Source organism: Sarcophilus harrisii, chromosome 6, assembly GCF_902635505.1.
Source record: "Sarcophilus harrisii chromosome 6, mSarHar1.11, whole genome shotgun sequence".
Taxonomy (NCBI): domain Eukaryota; kingdom Metazoa; phylum Chordata; class Mammalia; order Dasyuromorphia; family Dasyuridae; genus Sarcophilus; species Sarcophilus harrisii.
The window spans coordinates 191,614,664-191,634,908 of NC_045431.1; the positions used below are offsets into that span (position 1 = coordinate 191,614,664).

Here is a 20,245-nt window from a genome sequence, read left to right on the forward strand (position 1 = left end):
TAGTAACTTCTGCAACATTCTGACAAATAATTATTCAGTCTTTGAACTTTTCTCATGACAGAACTTTCCTGAGGCAACCGGTCCCATTTCTGCTTAAGTTATTCCTTTATATTGAGTTTAAATATGCCTTTATGTAATAACATTTCCTGACTCAATGATTTTTCATCAGCTAACCTCCATGTCTCTAATACACTCCTTTTTCGTATCTGTCTCCTGGCTTCTTTCAGGTCTTGGCAGAAAGCCCTGTTTCTGTGAAAAACTTTTCCAAATCTTCTTTAATGCTGTTATCTTTCCTCAGAGATCTCTAGTTTATCCTGTATATATCATGTTTCTATATGTTTGTATGTTGTTTGCCTGTGGTTTCTTCTATTAAGTTTGTGAACTCCTTGAGAGCAGGGACTGTTTTTGCTTTTCTTTGTACCTCAAATTTTTATCATAATGCCTGATTCTTAACTGAATTTATACCATTGGTTCTAACTCTGCTATCTGATATCTAAACAATATAATTGTTCCCTTTTCTCATAATAGTCATTTAGGGATGTGAAGACAGGGATCAGATTTCCCCTAATTCTCTTCATCTGTAGACTAAACCATCACAGTTCCTTCAGCTGATCTTCCTTTGGCATGGTTTTCTGAGCGTACAATATACTGTCGCCTTCCATTGGATCTGATCTAATCAGTATCACTCCTAATATGTAAGGCCTAGGACCGAACACTTTACTCTGAGGTCTGAGCAGGACACTGGGCAGTAAGATTATTATATAACTTGTTTTAGATAATGTGCTTTCCCCCCATATAGCGTAAGGTCACAGTGGGAAAGTCATTTTTCTCTTCCAGTCATCACACTATACTCTTGATTCATATATTGAGTTTTATAGACAAGAAAAATCTTGAATTAGAAATCATCTAGTTCAATCCAGTCCATGTGTTAACTTCAGCATCCCTAACAAGTTGATGCCTCTTTCTTAATAACATGTCACCTACAATATATCCCATCGTATTTTTGAATAGTTTTAATTGTTAGAAAGTTAATCATTTTATTGAGGTTAATGTGCCTACCTGGAACTTCTGTGTGTTGCTCCTAGTTCTTTCTTGGAGCCAAACAGAACAAGTCTTCTTCCATTTGACAGTTTTTTCAATAATTTCAAAACTACAATCATACTAATCCTGCTACCCTCCACCCTTTATCTCCAGGACATCATTTACAGGATAAATACGGCCAATTCCTTCAGTCAGTCCTTGGTTGGCTAGACCTCCCATTTCTTTGCCATTCTGGGTTATGTGCCTTTTGACCTGCTTGTAATTTTTTTTTCAAGTTATTGTGCCCATAAGTATATTTGGTAGAATGACTTCAATTAACTAGTACAATATATGCTCCACACATAGCAAATTTGGGATAAAAACACTTTTTTTCTTCTTGTTTAGCACTATGTATGTATTTGGAGGTTTCAATAGCCTTCTGCTCAGTGATATCCTGATGTATACAGCAGAAAGGTGCGAAGCACATCAAAGTGAGGACACTTGTGTAGCAGCAGGACCTGAAGTTCGGTGTGTATGGAATATGAATTCATCTCAATGTATCCCTTGGGAACTGGCAACTGAAATGCAAGAGGAGAAGACCAGGGCAGAGTGCTTTTCAAAAAGAAGTATGTACTGTTTCTTTGCTTAAAAAACATAACTTGTTCTAGTTTTATTTCTTGGTGGTGGTTGGTGGTGGATTTTTTGGTTTGCTTTTGGTTTTGGTTTTTTAGTAAATTAATTTTGGAATCTCCTTATAAATTGTTTAATTGTTTTAAAATTGTAAAGGAGCTTTATATTGATACATTTGTATTGTATACTGAGATACCATATGATATTTGAAGTCTCCTCTGGGTCCCTGAAACTAAGTTTAGAAACACCCTTGTTTAGCAAAATAAGTTCTCCTAGAAAGTTTCCAGTCCCTGGTCCTTGTATTTTACTAAAATGAGAGTAACAAAGGTAGGCAAAAAAAGGCCCTGAAAGAGACAGATGATGCCTGACCATTATGAATTATCTGGGTCTGAGACTATTATAGATCATTCCCTTGGTCTCAATTTAAGGTAAAAGTGACCTTAAAAAGTGTTGTACCAACTCATGATTGACTAGATGGTAGAGTAATTTCCTTAAGCAGTGCTTTGTAATCCAAAAACCTTAGAAAAAGGAATTATAATTAATAACAAAGAGAAAAACAGTAGGTAAAGCTGAATCCACGAAATAAAAAGAGATAGCACACAAAGTTAAAAAAAAACAAAACTCATAAATAACAGATTTCAAGGAAAAGTGTGTTAACACTTGAAGAAATAGGAATTTGAAAATAAGCTAGGACCAGTTTTTCCCTCATGCCTTTTACTTTTCCAGAGTTTCCCAGTAGAGATTGAACTAAATTGACCCTTATAATTCTCAAATTGACAAGGCTAAATATAATCATGAGGCCCAACTTTCAAAGATTTAAGTGGCAGTGGAGGGTAGAGTGGCTGAACAGTGAGGACAAAAGCCACAAAGGCAAGTGACTGAAAATATTTAAAAAAACAAAACAAAAAAAAAAAAACCAAAACAAACTTGAATAAATACCTAGGTCACAGTCAGATAAACTGACTGAAAGGATCATAAAAAAGAGTGAGTAAAATCTCAAAGAAAACCCAAATCACCATGAACTAGTATTAGATGATGAAGGAAAATGATTGAAATTTACCCGACTGGAACCTTTTGGACCACTGAGAGACAATAAAACCAACTCCCAAAACGCTTACTTTTTTTTTGGTAAAAGGCCAAAAAATGAAAAGAGAAATAAAACTTTTAGAAGACAAAATTAGGAATAAATTTAGAATAGAAATTGGCATTTTCAATGCAGAATTTAAAAATATAGACAATAGAGTTGGGGGAAAATATTGGCACATACTTCAAAGAAGTAGAATTTGAGAAAAAAATAAAAAACTTGGATATTAAAATATGTATATAAAAAAGCCAATTTTGTAAATTTCTATGAGACATTCAAATATGAAGGAAAGCTATCTGAATAATCCAGGATTAATCTTCAATAATGAAAACTTAGAAGAAAGATGATATATTCCAAAAAGCAAAGGAGCATAAGTTCCAGATAGCTGCTATCACATAGCACTGTGTCCATCTGATGTTTCTGAGGTGGAAGCCTAGCAGAATGAGTGAATGAGATAATAATTTACAAAGGAAATAACAAAGAAATAATATGTAAGAGGGAACTTATATTTGGTCCTTTGGGTTCTTTACTCCTATTAGCCACATAGAAAATGAAATAACAGCTGAGGATTCAATCTCTGAGTCAGAAAATAAAATAAATAATAGGCTGTCAGAGAAGAGAAACAAAGAGAACAAAGAAAAACTTCTTAGAAAAGGACACAGCTAAAAAAATGTTCTTTAAAATAAGAAATTGGAAAGGAAATGAATAGGAAAGATTTTTTGAACTACTTGGGAAGAACCAAATGAAAGGGGAAATTTCTAAATTTTAGAAATTTCAGATAAATCAGATATGTGAAGGAAAACCATGTGTACATAAATTAGCATCAAAGTAGGATAAACAACTAATTGCAGTAACAAAGTACTAAGTTTTTTCTTTTTTTTTTTTAATAAGTTTTTATTCGTACTTTCTATTAAGTGTACTGACTTGAAAGAAAAAAAAATTTTAAATAAAAGAATTAATGACAAACTCATGGCCAACAATCATCACGTTAAATGTGAATAGATCAAACAATCCAATAAAATGAAAAAGAGTTGAAGAATGGGTAAGACCTCAGAACCCAACATTCTTCCACATATAAGAAATACATCAAAAATATAAAGACACATTTTAAAAAACTGAACATGAGTGGCTAGGGTAGAATTTAGTTTATACCAATGGTTTAAAAAGAAGAATTGTAGTCTCATTGATTATAATGTCCAGACTAGCTCTCTGGAGGGCCTCAGGATCAGTCAGAGTCAGGATCAGTCAAAGTTCTTGGTCTTTAGGAGAAGTGAAGGAGGCAGGCAAGCTGCCACTTGACTTGCCAAAGATGAATCCTGGACTCTGGAGTCTGGAGCCTGAAGTCCTCTCTCCTTAGCATGCTATGTCAGAGAGGCTTTGACCTTTTCCCTCAACTCTCCAATCCTTGCCTCTGATTATTTCCTCACAACACATTCAGCAAGCACCAGTCTTGAGGAGAGCCATCACATCACCATATGTTTATAGAATCATTATCACATCTTGAGTGGGTAATTAGCCTTAAGTGCTACACCTTTTCAGAGTTCCAGCTCTCTACATCTGATAATAAAAATTTACAGTGATAAAATAAAAATTATAGTGTATATCTATTGGAATTAGGAACCGCATTATTCTTTGAAGGAATTATTTAGATAGTGAGGCAGTATCATAAGCACATACACCATATGGCTTACTATCTAAATTCACAAAGCAAAGTTTAAATGAACTTCAAAAAGACAGATATTAACATACAATTTTCAGAAATTCTGGGTTCCTTCAGAGTAGAAAAGTCTAACAGAAAGATAAATTATATATATATATATATGCCTGAAAAAACTGTTGGAAAAGTTAGATCTGAAGAATTTGTGGGTCTTTTGAATAAGAACATTTAAAAATATCCTTTTCTTAGAACCACATGATATCTTTACAAAAATGGACTATGTACTAGAAAACAGAGAAATTACAAATAAATTCTTAAAAGCAAAACTAAATATGCGAAACTTAGGGGCAACTAGATGGTGTGAATAGAGTACTAGCCCTGGAATCAGAAGGACCTGAGCTCAAATGCTGCCTTAGACATTTAACACAACTCCAATTGCAAAAAAGAAAAGAAGGAAGAAAAAAAGAAAAGAAACCAAACTCTTCCTCTACCATCTTCATTAAACAGTCTTTCTTCCTTTGAGGTCTATTCAATCCATATTTATCACTCAATCTAAATCCTGGTGTCTGTTATCACTATAGATTCCCAGGACATTATGTTCCCTCTTCACTGAGTTAAATGCCTGACTTATAGTTTTCCTATCTCCCCATATCCTGCCCTCAGGCTAGAAGATTTTATTGTGCATATTGATCCTCCCTCAAATACCTTAACTTCCCATACCTCAATCTACTCATCTCCATGCCCTAATTCTTAACTGTACCTCAACTATATCTAGAGAGATGATCATATTCTTTATCTTCCCACCTTCCTACAAGGTTTTACTTCCTTGTTTGCAAACCCTGAAATTATTTTATTTGATCCATAAATTTTTATTATTCCTTCTTTCCCTTGGTCTTTTGACCCCTTCCATTCCTATCATTCCATTCTCGATCTCAATTCTGTGGTGAACCAAATTAACTATTCATTATTTTTCATTCTCAAATCCCTCTCTGCCTTGTCTTATCACAGATCACTTCTTGTCAAAGCCCCAGTCCTGGATTATTCTCATTATCCAACTCCCTATTTTCTTATTTATGTGCTATTAATGAAAATGGAAAAAATTATGAGCGCACATTGATTGGGTCCACTACAAATATATATCAATCTCAACTGGGCACTCACTCCAACAAAGCAAACATTCTGTTTCTCTCTCATTGATTTGTCATTCTCCTTCCTAAAGTGTCATCGCTCATTAAGCTTATCACAGGACTCTCTTCTCTCACCTTTTCAGTAATAACCTTGCTTCACAATTCACTAAAAAAATTGAGACCACGCTGAGAGCTCCCTATTTCTCTCTCCTCCTCATCTTATAAAAATCATTCATATATCTAATCCTGTCATCTATTCTTTCATTCTGTTTTCTTTTTAAAAATTTTTACTCAATATGATTCTCAAGTCCAAATTCTCTCTCTTCTTCTTCTCCCTTTCCTTTTCCTTCTCCTTTTTCCTCACCCTCTCTCTCATCCCCCAAATATTGAGAAGGCAGTAATAAAGTACCCATTACACATATGACCATACAAAATGTATTTCCCTATAGCTATATTCCAGAGTGGAGGGTAGGGGTGAGGGAGACATGAAAGAGAAAAATACATGCTTCAGTCTGCACTCTGAGTCCTTCAATTCTCTATTTGGGCGTAATGTCATTTTTTATCATAAGGTCTTTGGAATTGTAGTAGGTCATTGTGTGGATCAAAGTTACTAATTATCTTTCACAATTCATTATCTTTACAATATTATTGTTACTTTGTAAATTATTCTCCTGGTTCTATTTACTTCCATTTATATTAATTCAGGTAAGTCTTCCTGGATTTTTCTGAAACTATCCTCTTCATTGTTTCTTACAGCACAATAATATTCAGTCCTATTCACATATCCTAACTTGTCAATGATTCTTTCCTTTTTTCTTATCTTGGCCAATCTGAAGGATGCAATGGGGTATCTCAGAATTGTTTTAACTTGCAATTCTTTTCTTAGTGATTTAGAACATTTTTTTATATGACTTTTGGTAGCTTTGATTTCTTGTTCTCTTCATATCCTTGACCATTAATCAGTTGTGTCCTTACCTCTATTTTTTAGCAAAGAGGTCACTTTTTTATTGCAAAAGCCACCCTCTGTTTATATGCCCTTGGACCCATCCTTTCCCAATTGCCTTGGCAAATTGATCCCACTATTATCCTCACTCTTTCTCTTATCTTTAGTCTCTTCATGTTATGGCTTCTTCCCTTTTTTGTTCATATCTTCCCATCTTTAAATACATCATTTGTTGTTATCGTCTTAAGTTATGCTATCTTTTTCTCCCCTGTTATGGGTCAAAACTCTGAAACAAGGATTCTTACAAGGTATTAAGTCAGTGTAATTGATAAAGACAATGGTTATCTAGTTTAGCATGGTGCTTAATAGTTCTCTAGTTCAGTAATACATGTACTTAGTACTTAATATAGTTCTACAAGATTCACACTTATGATAATGTAATTATAAGAGAGCATATAAGCTAGAAGCCTCAGCCAGAGCCAGAGCCAGAGAAGACAAAGGACTGGAGGTGGGAACTCAAGCTCTGGAGCTAAGGAAAGAGATTCATTCCATCTTTGCTCTGGCTCCTGGTGGCTCTCCTGGGACACCTAGAAGCTTGGAGACAGAGACAGAGACAGACTCAGAAGAGCCAGACACAGATTCGGAAGGGACTGAGAGACAGATTCATTCATTCCAACTCACACTACTGTGGTGGTAGGCTCTCCTTCTTTGCTTCTCCACTGAAACCAAGACTCCAGAAGGCCTTCAAGAAAGCTAGCCTGGCCCCAGGCAAGAAGGCAATAAAGAACTTGGACTTTGGACTTTAACACCTGGCTATTGTGATTACTGACAGGAAGGCTACTCCAAGACCTCAAGAAAACTAACAAAAAACATTACACTCCCCCTTTGAGGCTAACCAGTATAATCTACAGTGTGCAGAGTTTCCACCTAAATGTTTATGGAATTACTGTAGATGAAGACTGAGACAAATCACACAAACCCACAGATAAAAGAAATCCTTAAAAAAAAAAAAAAAAAAAAAAAACCTAGATTCCCTCATTCCCTCATTATCTTTTTAGATATCTATAAGTATTGAGTAGTTGCTAAGTGAATTGAGATGAACAAAATCAAGTGAATTAGCCCATTGACACTGAAGTAAAAGGATAAAGTTACAGAACTTGTCTGAGATGAAAATACAAACTACCTAAATTAAATGTACAAATTTTCAGGTTACTTATATAAAAGATGTGGGGAAAACATTCAGATTCTTGGAAAGGAAGGAAAAATTCCAAATTTGTAGTGAAGTTTCTTGGGCCAAATTTTGTTTGAATTATAGGAAAAAGCTTTTAATCTTCTATGGTGACTATATGTCAGGAAAACAGAACAATCTGTAGTTAATTTCTTTTCTTACTAGCTGCCGATCATGACAAGTGTGATCAGCACACAGACTGTTACAGCTGTACAGCTAATACAAATGACTGCCAGTGGTGTAATGATCATTGCATCTCCATGAACAGCAACTGTACTGAAGGCCAGGTAAGAAATTCCTATCCCTTTGTTTCCAGTGACAGTATCTTCAGGTTTGCACATCAGCAGAAACATTCTTAAGGTAAAAGATTTCACTCTAGTGTATCTGCTTTGATAGGGGTAGAATTGTAGCCAAAACTAAAGTTATTTAAAAATGTGCAAGACACAGAGAGGTGTTTTTGAATTCCCCAGGTTTCTTTTTCTACAGGGGAAATATTTTTGTCTCATCCCTGTCAACTGTGGAGCTTAGTTTCAGTAGCTGCTGTGGAGTCAGAAACTTGGATTTGAATCTTATTTTTTGTTGTATTTGCTATGGGCAAGTTATTCCCCCTTCTCTTCTGTTTTTTTTCTTTTGTGAAATGAAATATTAATATTATATGTAGCATTTTAAAAGAAGAGAGAGATTCCATGAGGCAGATGAAAGAAAGGCATATATTTCTGGAATATTTGCTAGATTTAGATATGGTAGATTGTTAGGGGGAAATGGAGTGGAGGGCAGAAAGAAGACCAGTTTGGCAATTAGACTTAGAGGGTATTTTGGCAATAGAGAAGAGGACCTGACACCTTTATAAAGATGATCTGATATTTATTGTTTTGCTGTGATATATGACATTTGGTGGTTGTTAATGAAAAACTAAAATATTATTTTGTAAAATAAGAGTGGCCAAAATATTGTGTTTCATAGAAGCATGCCTTTGAGATTTAGAAGGGACTTTAAAGAACATCTTGTTTAAACCTCTCCTTGGGGACAGCTAGATGTTGCAGTGGGTAGAGTACTGGCCCTGAAGTTAGGACCAGAGTTCAAATCTGGCCTCAGACACTTAACACTTAATAATAGTGTGACCCTAGGCAAGACACTTAATCCCAATTACATCACCAAATAAATGAATAAATAAATCTCTCCTTGTCTAGGTGAGGAAACTGATTATCAGCAAGGTGACTTGATTTGTTACTAATTGTCTTTCACACAAGTTAATGACAGGTCCAAGACTAGGACCTGAGTCTCTGGTTTTTGTTTGTGCTCTGACTTAATCCTGTCCATTTCTTGATTCTTTTATTATTTACTCTTCCTGACACATCTTCTTCTCTCCCCTGTCCTCATCCATTTCTTTAGACTATGATTTCTGCAGAATTATATACTAATCATTAAATTTATGAACAGACATTTAGGAAAATGCTTAAACTTGATTTGTATTTTAGGTTTCTATTTCCAAATATGAGAATTGTCCAAAGGATAATCCAATGTATTACTGTAACAAAAAAACAAGTTGTAAGAGCTGTGCCATGGACCAAAACTGCCAATGGGAACCCAGGAATCAAGAGTGTGTTGCTCTGCCTGGTAAGTGAGGATGTGACAATAGCTCATTGCCTGTGAATACACTGAACTTAATCCTAGATATTTCCCTTGTCCCTTAGATTTTATTTTGAACTATAGAGGAAGAACGAATTTATTCTTGTATTTCTTTTTTTTTTTTTAATTCAATAGTATTTTATTTTTCCAATTATATGTAAAGATAGTTTTCAACATTTATTTTTTCTAAGATTTGGGGTTCCAGTTTATTTCTTTCTCCCTTCCTACTTCCCCTCTATCCCAAGACAGTAAGCAATCTGATATAGGTTATACATGTACAGCTGTTTATTTTTCTTTGGAAAAAATTATAGCATCACTTATTCTAACTCCCACAATTTCTGCATTACCTGTTAAAAAGTATATATAGTGTATATATATATATATATACTATACATATATAGTATATATAGACCAATAATACTGGAAACTAGGTATAATAGGCTTAAAAGTTTAGGAATCCTGAGAATTAGTTAATCTAGTTTCTTTAGGCATTTGATTTTACTAAAAACTCTAGACTATTCTGGCTGATATTTGAGCTTCTGTATTTCAGCAGATTCTCCTAAAATATTCAGAAAAGGGATTTTTGTGGCCAGTCTTCACACCTGAGGTTATGCAATGGACCAGATGGATAAATCTGGATGCCATTGTTCTTCTGACCTGAGTTCTTTTTTTTTTTTTTTTTTTTAATTTTTATTTAATAGCCTTTTATTTACAGGTTATATGCATGGGTAACTTTACAGCATTAACAATTGCCAAACTTCTTGTTCCAATTTTTCACCTGTTACCCCCCACCCCCTCCCCCAGATTGACCTGAGTTCTAACATAGCTTGGTTTTGGGTTTTGGGTTTTGTGTGTGTGTGTGTGTGTGTGTGTGTGTGTGTGTGTGTGTGTGTATGTGTGTGTGCGTGCGTGCATGTTTTGTTTTTTGAAGCAAGTAATATTAAGTTCTTCAAATTGGATTTTTCCAATACATAGAAAACATTAGCAGGATAAACCAAAAATTATTAAATCTAGGGGACAGAGAGCAGAGTTTTGAGTGTCTTATCTTCTCTTATTTCTGTATAGAAGACAGCATATTTCTTTATAGTAAAAAAGTTGACTTGCTCCTGAGCTTGTTTGAAAATTGGGGCCGAACAATTACAGTTTGATAGTGGCTTCAGATATTGCTAGAGGGAAGAAAGAGGGGGGTAAGGTGGTCCTATTTTTATTCTTTAAAATTTTATTGTCCTTCTCCACTTTTCTTCTCTATCTCAAAACACATTACTCAAAGTAAAGTTTTTCCAAAATTTTCTCTGAAAATGAATGAATTTTGCCTGATTTGTAAAACCTTCCTCCCCCCCCTTTTTTTTAAACACAAGAAAATATCTGTGGTGCTGGCTGGCATTTGGTTGGAAATTCATGTTTAAAAATTACTACCACCAAAGACAATTACGACAACGCTAAATTGGCCTGCAGGAACATGAATGCCTTCCTGGCTTCTCTCACTACCCCGAAGAAGGTGGAGTTTGTTCTTAAACAGTTACGCTTAATGCAATCAGCACAATCTCTGGTGAGTTTTGGGACATCCACTGCATGCACTGGCTTGGGGTATGGGAGGTGGACAATCTGAAGAGTCTTAGCAGGAAAATTGGAGTGGTTTACTTCAGCTTTTAAGGTTGTACAGCAGACTGCAATTTATTCATGTTTTAATTTGATACTTTCCTTCATGTGGTGCTTCTTTTAAATACTGTTGACTTTTTAATACATAAATCAGGATGTATTCACATTTTTTTGGATGGTAGATGATGACTTTTATATGCTAAGATCTCTTAGATGAGATGGTGGGTTACTTCCTATCTCTTATATTGAGCTAATCTGGAGCTTTTTAAATTAAAAGCTCTCTTAGACTTCTATAGTGGGTAGCAGTACTACTTTTGAGACAAGATTCAGGAGGATAAGAAGCTCCTTAAGTACTTTGCTCTACATGGGACAGAGAAAACCAAATGCTATAAGTTATCTCAGAAAGGTTTGATCCTATTCTCCCTCACCCTTTCTCTCCAAATCCTCTTGGCTAGTGCTCTAAAATTCCATATCAGAGTTTTATCCCATTCCCTTAAAACTTTAATGCAGTGATAGTCCAATTAACTAATTTTCTAGGAATAAACTTTCTTTTAACAAGATCAGACTGTAGAGCTTACATTTTATCATTGTTTGGCAGTTGCCATGGAGATTGAGAAGAAGGCAGCTATGATGCTAACCTCTTAAAAGTTAAAAGCATGGCAGGTTCTTAGTCTGGCTGAGCAGAGACTGTAATAATCACCTCACACATCCTTGTAATAGGTTAGGGGAAGGGGGAAGGATTATCTCATTACAACAAACAGAAGGTATATGTCCCAGTGCCTCATATTTCTGCTTCTAGTATTGACATTTCTAAAAATAAAAGTGCATCTCTTTGGTAACTTATCCTTTTTGATAGGAGTAGTCCTTCTGTGTCTAAAAGTTCAAATCCCCTTCAGAGAGGTTTTCACTGAACTACCAGAGGGCAGATTTGAGGGGGTAAGGGTAGAAGAAAGTAAGCATGAAGACACTGGTTACCTCAGGCAGGGGAAGGGGACAGATAATCTATAGGCAAAATATTTCCCAGATCCCAATTTTTCCTATATTGGCCCTGACCCTAGATATGATTAAAATATTTTTGAAGGTACAACAATTTTTTAAAATTTTTTTTAAGGAACATTCCAGTGCCAAAAGGAGCATTTTAATAAATAGTGTGCATTAAATCCCATTTTCTCTGAGTTCATCAGAGACAAAGTTTAAATTTTCTTTAAATAAATAAAATAAAGCAAAAACCATGAAAGCATAAAAAGACTTGATTTGTAGATTTTCCTATTTTTAACTTAAAACCTAGCCATAGGTTTGGCTAAATCCTTAGCTTACTGAGATCTGAATGTTTAAGTCCTTTTCCTTTCTTCAACTGTAAAATCCCCTTTCTTTCATCATTGAATAATATCTACCTTTATACCCCTCTTTGTTTCCTCCTCTTTATTTTTGGTCCTTTGTTCACTGAAGAGACTAGGAACCTCCAGCCTTGTTTCCTAATCATGTAGGACAGTTTGCTTTATGGTCTAGAACATTTGAAGAAAAAGCTGTTATATATCAATAGCTATGCATTGATTTTTATCAGTGACAGGAAGGATGAGTGACACCAGAGACACACAGGGATCATTTGTGATTTTTCTCACCTACAAAATGAAGGACAAGATCTCTGTAGACCTCTTCATCTTATGATCTCACATTCTGTCCACATGGCTATTTGGAAGTCTTAACAGCTAATTATTTTTGAGAAATGCTGTTTTTTTTTTTTTTTAATCCTGTATTAATAGTCCTTTTTAATTATTCATGTTTTCTTATTATTAATTACTTTACTATTTCCTGATGCCAATTCTAAACTTTGTAGTTGTCTTAAACTAATTGAGATTGAGATAAATGAAGATCCCAAGAGACAGAGTTTCTGAGTAATTTATAATTGATTAATTAGATTAGATGGTCAGTGGTTTCCTCTTGATAATTAAAAACAAAACTATGGATATGGAAAAGGAAGTAGTCCTGCAGGTGAAAATCAGCCTTGATTGGTGAACAATTAATGAGGGATAGATTTGGGCAATCTCATCTATCAGCAATGTCCTTCAGAGACTGAGTGACAGGTCTACAGGTCTAAAATAGGTAGTAAAAAGAAAAAAAAATCTTTTAAAATAATTGTTATTAATACAATAGAAAAATCATCATTCCTTTCAAGGTACCATTAGCCTATTAATTTTTTCTCCCTATAATCTTAGTTTTTACCTTTTCTTTCAATTTGACCTCAGAGCCTTAACACTTCCTAGCTATGTGATCCTATAGACAAGTCATTTAACCCCAATTGCCTTAGCAAAAAAAGAAAAAGAAAAAAGAAATTTGAACTGTATTTTGATATCATTGGTTTCCTTTGTAATCCAGTATATTTTATTTTATACTTTTAAAATATTCTGAAGAATACCTAAGTTTAACCAGATTGCCAAATAGGTCCATAACAAAAGAAAAAAGTTAAGAATGCCTGTTCTATCTTAATCTTCTCATTTTACATATAGAACTTGGGCTCATAGATAGAAATTGATCTACAAAATGGTGGCAACTGGAGAAGCTAAGGTTTGAGCCTATATCTACTAAATCCAGTGATCTTTCCTCTACATCAAGTCTAATACTCGGTCTAATGGATGAATTCTTCTTGCCATTAACTAATATTCTTAGTATACTGTTTTCATTATATCCATTCCCTGTTTAAAAATCTACAGTGACTTGTTTTTACTTATAAGGTCAAATTTGAATTACATGCTATCTAATCATTCAGTCCTTTGCATCTGCTTTTTTATACTCCCTTGTCTTGTTATTGCCTTCATCTGGTAAAAATTCCCTTTTTTTCCTACCACTTGTGTCCTTTTTTTCTTCACATTTCACCATAAGACTCACTTCCTACACTGTCTTTCCTCATTAACTATAAAAATAATATTATTTTACTTTTTTATTTCCTTAGAACTTATATCTACAATTCACTTCATGCTATTCTATAGATGGTGCATGTCATCTTGAAATTATTTTCTAGCTGATAACCGTACTCTTATTGTCCACCTTAATTTTCACTCCTTGAGGGCAGGAATTGTATGTACCTTGTACTTTGTGACAGTTAATTCAGAGGAACAAAAGTAGTTCTATGCAAGCAGTATTTTTTTAAAATAGTATTTTATGTTTCCAAGTATATACAAAGATAGTTTTTAGTTTTCATCTTTGCAAAACCGTATTCCAATTTTTTTCCCTCACTCACCCCTCTCCAAGACAGCAAGCAGTCCAATATAGGTTAAACATTTCAATTCTTGTTTCCATATTCATCACTCAAATAATAGTTATTTTAAAATGCTTATTGGGTGAGTGGATTATCTGAACTAGTTTTCTCTTAGCCATGCTTAATGACAACTCTCTTTCTCCCTCCCATCCACTTACTCCCAGAAAAAAGGCAGCAATTTGGAAATATAAAGTCTGTTTTATGTAGAAAAGTTACATTTTTTTTACTTTGATCCTTGTTTTTGTCTTTTGTAAAATACAGCGCAAAAGCCCTACTGACAGTTTTCCATTTCTGTCTAAATCTATTTGCCTCTATTATGGGGGATATCGCTTGACTGTTGAAAGTGTCTCTTATAGATATTAGAATCTGGGATTTGACTATCAACCTTCCCTTTGCAGAGATAAGATGGAATAATGGTTGTGTCTGCTTTATCTATAGTCCAAAACAACCTTGACCCCATGGGTAGGGCTTCGGAAGATCAATGTGTCATATTGGTGCTGGGAAGACATGTCCCCATTTACAAATAGCTTACTTCAATGGCTGCCATCAGAACCAAGTGATGCTGGATTCTGCGGAATCTTGTCAGAGCCTAATGCCAGAGGCTTGAAGGCTGCAACCTGTATTAGCTCACTTAATGGGAGTATCTGTGAAAGGCCTGGTAAGTGAGCAATTCATTAACCCTCCCTTCTTCCTTCCCCTTTTTCTGTAAGTAAGTATCCATTCTGTGGAGGACTTTGCCTATTGGCTACAGAGAGAAATAAGACCCCATATTTTACCTTCAAGTAGTTTTTGTCCTTCTGGGGGAGGGGAGGGGAAGAAAGGGAGGAGAGAGAGAGACAGAAACAGAGACAGAGCCAGAGGGATGGGGAGAGAGGGAGATGGAGTGAGAGCGAATATATGTATGTATATATAGGCTCCATGTATATTATGTATGTGTGTATATTCTTCAAAAAATATTGACTAGGTATTTACTAATCTGTTGCATCAAAAAGAATATTAGATTTGGGGATGGAGTACATGTTTAAATCCTTTCTTTTACTCTCACTACCTTTGTAACCATTGTGAATTCACTTTTTTTTACCCCTACTCCCTACATCTATAAAATAGGGAATTTGCATGGGTGACCCTTGATAATCCTATCCAACTAAACCTATTCGATCTAATCCTAATCCAACTAAAAAAATCTTGATTCTTTGATTGTGTTATTTGCAATATATTGTGCTCAGTACTGAGATAGATATAAAATCTAGAATGAATACAAACTCTCCTGAAACTTACAGACTGATAGAGGTAAAGGGCTGTGTGTGTATTCATAGATATACACGCCCTCATTAACTTCCTATTCATATGCTTGGTGGCATGGATGTCACCTCACTTCTTGTTACACTAATCAACCAATGCATCAGTAAGCATTTACTAAGCCTTTATTAAGGGCTTGCTGAGTGTCAGGCACTGTTCCTAGACCCTGGAGATACTAAGACAAATGTGAGTAGTTCCTCCTGAAAGATAGGGTGTAGTTGGAAGAGAGAATATGCATGCTCAGTGGATATAGATTATTCTGGGGGAGAAGGCACTAGGGATTTTAAGAGATGGTGAGGGTTGAAGGTAGGGCATTTCAGGTAAAGAAGACAGTGAAAGCAGTGATGCAGAAATGCTGTGAGATGCAGCAAAAACACGCTTTGGCTGCACTGTAGTGTATGGATGCAAGGGAGGGACATATGGGCCCAAGTGTGAAAGACTTTAAGAAACAAGCAGAAAACATCATAACTTTTTTTTTCCTTTTCTGAAGCAATTGGGGTTAAGTGACTTGCCCAAAATCACACAGCTAGGAAGTGTTGTGTCTGAGAACAGATTTGAACTCAGATTCTCTTGACTTCAGGACTGGTTCTCTATCCCCTGCACCACTTAACTTCCCCATATTATAACTTTTCTTAAAGGTAACATGGTGCCATCAGAATTAGTTGAGAAGTGTGGTGTCAAAAGTAGACCTGTACTTTAGAAAAGTCATGTAGAGTATACATAAAGTAGAATGAGAATTGAAGCAGGGAGACCAGCTAAAAAGTTAGTGCAGTGGTCCAAGCAAGAGATGAGGGCCTTGAACTCAGGTAGTTTTGATGGGAGCAGTGAGAAAAGAATATATTTCTATACTAGAAATAGAAATAGCAAGATTTGGCAACTGGGTATGTAGGGTGAGTGAGAGCTGAGTAGACCAGGATAACATGGAGATTGTTTTAACAGGTACTGCAGGGCCAGGTTGAGTGTTCAAATGCACTCATGCATGATTACGCTCTGTTGTTGTTCTGGGACTCTTAGAAGGTTGAAGGATTTATCTCTGTCTTATGGAGTTCAATTGGATTTATAAATGGACTCGGCCTTTTCCCCTAGTTCTAACAGGGGTGAGAGGAAGGTTGATCATAAAATAATAAGTGTCAATCAGTACCATTTATTTAGCCATTTATTAAATACTTACTATGCACCTGGCACTTTGCTAAGCACTGGAAGTGATATTCTTAATGATATAATGATAATTCTTAAATAATCAAGAAAAGGCTAAATTACAATCAAAATGTTGTCTTCATTGAAAAATTGTGTGTTTATGTGTAAAAAAGAGGGTGGTACAACAGGTAAAATATTAGGGGCCTGGAAAGATCCAAATTCAAATATGACCTCAGCCACTAGCCATGTGATCCTAGTAAAGTCACTTAGACCTGTTTGCCTCAGCTTCCTCATCTGTAAAATGAGCTGGAAAAGGAAATGGCAAACTACTCTAATATCTTTGCCAAGAAAACCCCCAAATGAGATTATGAAGAGTCAGGCGTGTGTGAAAAATGACTAAAAAGACATAAAATTATATTTATTCAGAATACCTTATTGTTGAATGAATTCATTATTTCTGTTTCATATAAATATAGGTATTATATATATATATATATATATATATATATAATATTTTTTAGATCCTAGGTAATGACACTATATATATATATAATGGCTAGGTTAAATTTAATGATATATAATTTAGGTATATAGCAACATTTCAGTTAAGTCATATCTTTTGCATTCTTAATTTTTTATTGAAAGTTAAATATATAATGACTCTGTGCTACATATAAATGTTTTTCTCTCCTTACTTATAGTTTCACATGTTCTGTTTCTTAAAGTTTTACTTCTAATAACCTGCCAGAAAATAATCAATTCAATAGAAGTTCCAAGTACACAGAATCCAAAGATGTATTCTACTTAAGTTTCTCTTGGTTGTGTGTAGTATCATTTTGCTTCCTTTATCAGTTGATAGATTAGGTAACTGTGTGTTTTATAACTGAAAACTCCTGCCTACTCCAGAACAACCTTCCTCCTCCCTTGCTTCTTTTTCTTTTCTCCTTCCTTTCCCTCCTCTCTCTTCTTGCCTCACCTCTCATCCCTCAGGCACATTTTGAAAATGCCTTCCTTTGACCTTAGCAAATTGGGACAGTAAAATACATGTCCAGAGCTTAACTTCCCACAGAAATGTTAGAAGCTTCAAATTTAGAACTGATGTACTTTTCCTTGTTTTTTGTTTTTTTTCCTCATTTAGCCAATCACAGTGCCAAACAGTGTCGTACTCCCTGTGCCTTGAGAACAATGTGTGGGGAGTGTACCAGTGGCAGCTCAGAGTGCATGTGGTGTAGTAACATGAAGCAATGTGTAGATTCAAATGCTTATGTGGCCTCTTTTCCATTTGGCCAGTGTATGGAGTGGTATACCATGAGCAGCTGTCCCCGTAAGTAATGTATTTAGTTTATAAAATGAACTCTTGGCTTAGAGCATGTGCATATATGATGTGTGTGGGTGTGTATGTGTGTGGGTGGGAGGGTATGGCAGAAGTATATGTAGGTATATGTATGAATACATATTCATATGAAGTCATAAACCAACTATGGGCAAAATAACGACTATAGATTAAGATTGTTAGCCTCTGAAGGTCTTCTTCCCCATCTAATTATGTTGTTATTGTTCAGATATGACCCTAAAGTCCCATTCCTGTCTTGTAGAAGCTTACTATTAGATTGGCATCCTGTCCCATATGGATAAATATCTGAAAGATAGCAGAATAAAACCACTAAGTGAATAGTCTACATCATATATAAGTCTAGGACTCATATATTTTAGGGTTTAGGAGTAGAGTATGTAATTGGTTGCAGAGTACAGTAAGGAGCTATTATCAGGTCTGTGATTATTTCAGGGATTTGTGAAATAAGTGGGTAAGTTTTGATAAGAAATTTGTCAGTTCCATTTGACTAGCTATGTTGCCCTGAGCATTATGTTGGCCTTACCTTACAGTAATGGTGGGGATACCAACACTGGTTGGTGTAGATTTCTTGAAAATAAAGCAGACTATTTCAGAGAAAAAAAAGTCTAATTTTTTAATCACTAATTATATTCTTATAATCAGTTAAAAGTGATAGAGGTTTTCCATGTGTTAATAAACCTCTATGAAGTCCTCCCTGTATGATTCCCCATGATTACTCTGGTAGGCTATACCATTGAAGCATAAGATATGACAGATTCTATAGTCCTTGAAAGGCTTTGAAGACTGTCAACTTATCAAACGTATAACTTACTTGCAGATTAAAATAAAATGGTAATATAATATATGTTAACAAGTCATGTTTTATTTATTTAACCAATAACTTTTTTGTTTTACAATTCTTTTTTTTAAGTAGTTTTTTTTTTTATGCCTTTTACTTAAAATTAATGGTGCTATCATTTTGGTATATTCTTCCAACCTTGAAATTATTAGTCTTATGAAAATGTCATATCTTTTTTTTTTTCCCCACTAAATCTTTGACCTCTTACTTAGAATATAGTTTTAAGTTAGATTTCTCTCTTGGGGAAGATTTTCTTAACTTAGATTTTTTTCAGTGTAGTTTTCCAGCAAGGTTTTAAGAATATTAATAAAGTTTAAGTTACAATTGGACAGTGATCTTTTTTTTAACTTTTATTTTGATTTGTTGATAAACTCTGGTAACATTTAATACATTGGTTGACAGTAGGAAAGTAAGCTGAGAAAATGTTCATGAAAGATAATTTTATTCCACTAGATAAATTTAGATTTGGATGTTTTGGTGATATTTGTATAATAGGATAGATAGTAAGAAGCTAGATGAGTTGGGAGATAGAAAGAATATCATAGTGCGTAGGAGTAATGAGAATATCCTCTATTCTCAGACTTTTTGCTAAACTTCCTACCACACTTCTGAGGAGTGTAATTGTAAGACACATTAAGAACATGGGGAAGGATGAAAAGAAAACTAGACTAAGTAAATTATGTTTATGAGGAAAACTAAAGGAATTTAATGTCAGAAGAGAAGGTCGTGGGAGACTGGATCATTTCTTCTGAGATCTAAAAAAAAAAAACAGTTTAGTTTTCTTTAAAACTAATTGTTCTTTCCCTGCACTCAGGATTAAGAAAAGGCTCTTTGCCTATAATTACAATAAAAGCGAATAAGAGAGAGAGTGGAGAAATCATTGGACAGAAGCAAAAAGAGCTTGGTCTCTGGTCTGGACTCTTCTTTATTATCAGGCTAATTAGTGCCAGGATTCATTTATCTTCTAAATGATTGAATTAGCCTTAGTGATCTTTTATATTCCTTCTAGTATAAAAAAAAAGACAATTACATAATTTCCTAATGGGAAATTTATTTTTTGTGTGAGTACAATGGACAAGAGATAGCAAAAGGTACAACAAAAAATTGTTGTACAATAAGAATATCTGGTTTACATTCTCAGCTTGCCCTTTACTTACCCTTAACATCTTGATCAAGTCACTCCCAATTAGTGGATCGGTATATCCTTTGTTGTAAAATGAAATAGCTTATATTGATCGGTAACCTTTTTTTAAGGTTCGACATTCTGATAGCTCTAAAAGTTTTCTCTTGAGATTTTTAGAAACAATTTCTAGCTTTTTGCCAAGTCCTGTTCAGTTCTGATCTGTTTAAAAGCAAATAAATAAACAAACTCTTTTTCACCATAAGCACCTTTTACTATGTATCATGTGGGAATTTTTGTAACCTGATGTTTTGTTTTGTTTTT

The 20,245-nt window shown here is 34.7% G+C and overlaps 1 protein-coding gene across 1 annotated transcript in view; it reads left to right on the plus strand.

The window, feature by feature from the left end:
* The window catches only part of ATRN (attractin), a 222,722-nt gene that overhangs the window by 95,585 nt on the left and 106,892 nt on the right, over positions 1–20,245 (plus strand). Inside the window, exons 13-18 of the mRNA XM_031943544.1 lie at positions 1,426–1,646; positions 7,855–7,976; positions 9,168–9,306; positions 10,677–10,867; positions 14,612–14,831; positions 17,748–17,933. Coding sequence (XP_031799404.1) covers positions 1,426–1,646; positions 7,855–7,976; positions 9,168–9,306; positions 10,677–10,867; positions 14,612–14,831; positions 17,748–17,933 — 1,079 coding nt within the window. The remainder of the gene's footprint in view (positions 1–1,425; positions 1,647–7,854; positions 7,977–9,167; positions 9,307–10,676; positions 10,868–14,611; positions 14,832–17,747; positions 17,934–20,245) is intronic.